The sequence below is a fragment of the Plectropomus leopardus genome, chromosome 7 (assembly GCF_008729295.1).
Source record: "Plectropomus leopardus isolate mb chromosome 7, YSFRI_Pleo_2.0, whole genome shotgun sequence".
NCBI lineage: Eukaryota > Metazoa > Chordata > Actinopteri > Perciformes > Serranidae > Plectropomus > Plectropomus leopardus.
The window spans coordinates 8,499,087-8,503,710 of NC_056469.1; the positions used below are offsets into that span (position 1 = coordinate 8,499,087).

The 4,624-nt window shown below is 34.4% G+C and overlaps 1 protein-coding gene across 2 annotated transcripts; it reads right to left on the reverse strand.

Annotated features, from left to right (window-relative positions):
- Positions 1 to 1,111: 1,111 nt before the first annotated feature.
- eny2 (ENY2 transcription and export complex 2 subunit) lies at positions 1,112 to 4,385 on the reverse strand. Of its 2 annotated transcripts, none has more exons than XM_042490411.1 (5): positions 4,117 to 4,385; positions 3,859 to 3,936; positions 2,844 to 2,914; positions 1,814 to 1,888; positions 1,112 to 1,475 (listed from the first exon to the last, which is right to left on the reverse strand). In XM_042490411.1, exons 2-5 carry the CDS (start codon positions 3,924 to 3,926, stop codon positions 1,402 to 1,404), a joined length of 288 nt encoding a protein of 95 aa, XP_042346345.1. In that variant the 5' UTR covers positions 3,927 to 3,936; positions 4,117 to 4,385; the 3' UTR covers positions 1,112 to 1,401. The 2 variants fall into 2 exon arrangements, with proteins under 2 accessions (XP_042346345.1, XP_042346344.1); XM_042490410.1 differs by having other exon boundaries at positions 4,113 to 4,385.
- Positions 4,386 to 4,624: the final 239 nt, after the last annotated feature.

Consider the following 4,624-nt stretch of genomic DNA (forward strand, 5'->3'; position numbering starts at 1 on the left):
AAGGACAATGTTAATTTAGGGCACCAGCTGTGTGTGATTCATGGTAAAATAACAGTTTTTTGGTCACATGTTTTTTCTGACTCCATGTGTGAAGGTCCAGGTGTAAAACTGCATGCCACTTTGATATCTGCCATGACACAATACACATACAATTTGCTTCTCATTTAGATGTGCAGTGTAATGGAAAAAAACCCAACTTGGACCATGATACTGTGCAAGTTTTTGTTTGTCCTTTCCCAACTCTGATCATTTCTGATGCGTTTGTGAGTTTTTGCAGATATATGTTCGCACCTCCAAAGGTCCCTTGAGGTAAGTAGTAGTACATCTTATTTGTATAAATTTAAGTATTAGTTTTCTTTAATTACTGTTTTTTTTCCTCTTTTCTTTTGTTTTTGATAGGTATCTTTGTACTTTTCTTTTTCCTATTTAAATAATATTTTCAAATGCATGAATGGAAATGTGATATATTTTTGGAACTGCAATTACACTATAACTGTTAATAAAAACACATCTTTGCAAAAAAAAAAAAAAAGAGAAGAAAACATGCTAACACTCTTCACCCCATCCTCAATGTTGGCCAAAGAAAGTGAATGTATCCCAACCCCAGATCCACTTTGTCTGCTTGGTGTTTCACTTGCTGATTTTTTTTTTTGCATTTTTTAGCATTGTGTCCACAATTTTCATAGCACCAGGTTACTATCTCTTTATAAACTTCCAAACCTGACATGCATGACGATATTGACTCGTGGCTACACATCACCGCCCAAAGGTTGCAACCCACAAATGTGCTAATCACAACGAGAAAATAAAACACAAGCAGCCACACACTTTTCATGAGCCATAAATGAAAATTACAAAGGATTACTTTGGTATGCATCTGTACATTATTTTTTAGAAAATCCTGCATAATGTATCTTTAATAATTTTAAGCATTTACCTCACAAATTGCACCATAGTGGTACAAAATACAATCAGTAGCTTTGTACTACCTTGAAAATTCAATAAAATGACTACTTAAAAACAAGAACAAAAAAAAGTCATAAGACAGAAAATGAACTCAGGACAGCAAAAAGCCTCTATTCAAACATAATTTATTGTTATATATCGATTGTGTATTGTTTTTTTTACTTTTTTTTATTATGTTTTACAATATTAAAAATTATTGTTGTTTAATACATCCAAAGCTTTATTCATTCAGCATAACTCTTTTATAAAGGAACACTAAATGTGCAAGGTAATTTAGTAAAACCACGCAAACAAACTGCCAAGCTTGTGTCACTGAAAATTCATGATAATATTAATTATTAAAAAATCTTTAAGATTCAATAGATAATTTAATTTCAAACATTCTATATCATGACAGTATAGGCAGGCGGTCTGGGGAAATGTTAAAAATCTAAATTATGTGGCATGCTGAGCTAAGAAGGCTCTTATTCTGTGGAGAAGCTCTTTCTTGACGCTGTCCGGCACCAAGGCTGGAAGAGAGAGATAGATCCATGAATATGACTGATTCTGTCACACAGATAAAGTGGCACTGCAAAACTTGTGTTTTGGATGTTATTGGAATAAATAAAATAATAATCTCATGACTGCAAAACTTTCTACTGAGGCAACTGTCAGCAAAGTTATTAGCAGCTCTGTGTTGTCTGTGACAGATGCAATATGGCTGCTGTGTTCTGTTTTCAACTCGACTAAAGAATATACAGTGACGGTATATTACTGACATTACAAAACTGTCTTTTAGACTGATGTGAAAAAGCTGCAAAAAAAAAAAATCAAACACCAGTTCTTCCAAATAGTGGAGTAAAGATACCTCTTCCTTTAGGAGTGATCTCCACCACCAGGTCCTCAACAGTGACATGCTCCAAGCCTTTTTCTTTGATTACTTCTGCAAAAAAAAAAGAAACTAAAAAAGATACTTCAACAAAAATTGTACAAAGCATCTTGTGCTGTATAATATGAGCTCTATATAACAAAGCCCCTACATGTTAGTCAAGTCAGTCAAATAAGAATGTACATTATTATGCCCTAACTTGTGTCCACTCTTAAAGGTGTGGACATTTTATTGGAATTTGGAGGCGTTTTGCTTACTTCCAGCGTGGAGCTGATTCATGCTTGAATGGCAAAACAAAGTGAGGATATACATGTCAGTTATCTTTTTGATTTCATTTCAATTTACACATGAGACATGTTGACATGTTACTGTGGGAAAAGCACAGCTGTAAATAATAACATTAATGAAGGCTGGATTCCATTTCGCTGCTTCAGTTTCAGGGTCCTCATTTTGTGCATGCTTCACACTTTTAATGGCTTAATAGCTGGGACACTTGAATCTATCAGAGCCATTGTTATTGTTATTAGTAACACTGTGCTTTTCGTACTCTGACGTGTCAAATGTCTACGGTAAAAAAAGGGTTCGTTCTTTGACTTTTAAAACTCAAGTATTCTCCTTTTTTTAAGTACTATTTAAGACCTGGTCATTCCTGTGATTTATTTGGGCTTACAACAAAGGAGTTATGTATATGAACTTAAAATTGTGATCCAAATGTAAACAAAAAAAAAACAGAACACATAAAAGCAGAACGTGTTAGTACTGTCGGTAATGTGGTTAAAGTTAAGTCAGCCGTATTCTCTGATCCTGTAAGAGGTTTGTGTATATTAGTATGATTTGTAAATAGTAATGGTGTAGTACAATAATAGTTTAGAACTCTAAGCTGTGGGAGCGAAAAAAAACTGGGCCTTTCAAGTGTGAAACATAACATTAACAAAGACAGAAGTAAGTTGTTTGGCAGTCAATCAGTGACTATCACCACATATTGTAACAACAGTACTGTGATTTTTACCTTTGCAGTGAGCTTTCATCTCATCCTTCCATCCACACTCAGTGAGCTTAGCCCTCAGTAACTCCTTCAATCTATCAATAAGATGCAAACATATGTACATTAATATAGCAGCTTTCTGTCTTATGCTAATTAAGTTAATAGGAACAGTTTCCTCATCTTGATTACAGCATTGGTTACTTTGACCCTGATGTGCCATTCTCCCCATTATGTTGACATTATTCTATGTACGAAACAAATTATGCAGAGTGACGCTTCTCTCCATGCCAGAGAAATAAATCTGATCTGTCTTCCTCCAGGTTTGAAGAGCCACTTCAGCTAAGTATCTATTACATTACGGTAGTTCCTCACTTTTTGAACATATATATTTTTTAAAGTATGTTTCTGCCTTATAACAGCTTGCAATCCTTAGGTCTTAACTTGTACATTTGAGTTTATGAATTCATGCATACACCCTGGCATATATGGACACCGCCAAGTAAAAGAGTAAAATCTAAGACTTCTCGCAGTTTTGAGCACCTATATGTACTCTTTATCCATACAGTATGCCAAGTCAATTCCTAAACCAAAGTAAGGCAAGGAAAATGCATTTATATTGCACATTTCTTACCAAACAGCATCCCAAAGGGCTTTTCAGATAAGGTAGTATTATAGTAATTAAGTGATAAATAAAGTAATTGTTATTAACCCCTAAAAATACTACAGATGTGTTATTGTTATATAGTATTACCTAACATTTGGTGAAGTTTGGTGTAAAATAGAGTGTGCTAATGTGACATTAATCAGAAGATAGCCCCTAGTAATAACTTACACAAAATGCATTTAGCTATTAAAAAAAAAAAAAAAAAAGTGGCTTTACTGTAGTGAGCAAACTGTCAGTGTTGACACAGATTGACGCACCACGTATGGGGTAATAATACACTGTGGCAAGCTGAATAGCTGATTAAAAGCTATTTAGCTAAGGTTTTGAAATAATATACTTGGTCATCTACAGGCTGTTTGAAGTATTTTCTCTCACCTCTCTCGTTCCCCCATCTCTGTCAGCTTCTGGTTTACTGATGCCTTCATTCTGGAGTCTTTACTCATAATTTATCACCTACAAGGAGAATAAACAAACAAAAACAAAATAAAAAAGCATCTAATGTAAAGTCAAACTGACGCAGGAAAGTATAACACGTTAATGTAGCATTTGTTCACGCGGTGACGTTACTAACATTAACTACAAACAATGTTTACCATTCCCAATATATTCTGTGATAGATATTTACTCACGCACTAATAAAGGTCGGATAAATAAGAGAAGTCCCACTCTTCAGTTTCACCAGTGCCTTGACTCTGTGGCGTATTTAAAAAATAAGTTAGGATACAATGACGTTAGCTGTCGCTGAAAACACAGCAGGCACATTAAAAAAGGACATCTCAAAATCCGACAGCCGCTATGAGCTAATCTATGCGTTTCATTTATGTTTTAATGTCAATTTAGCTTAGCTTTAAAATTGTATTTAGTATGTCACTAAGGAAAAGAGATGTTTTTGGTAACTCAGCTTTAACCATCAGTTATAACACTCCGAAGAGAAACAGTGATTTGTACAATGGTTCCTATGTCTTCATTAGATGTAATATACTGCTCGACCACACAGCGGCAGTGTTGATTAATGCATTTAATTAAAATGGGTTCTTTGTATACAGTCTATAGTTCTGTACTGTAACAGACTTTGACCTTTCACCCCCCTTTAGGAAGCGCTAAAGTTTATTATAATTTTATAATACATTATTATTCTATC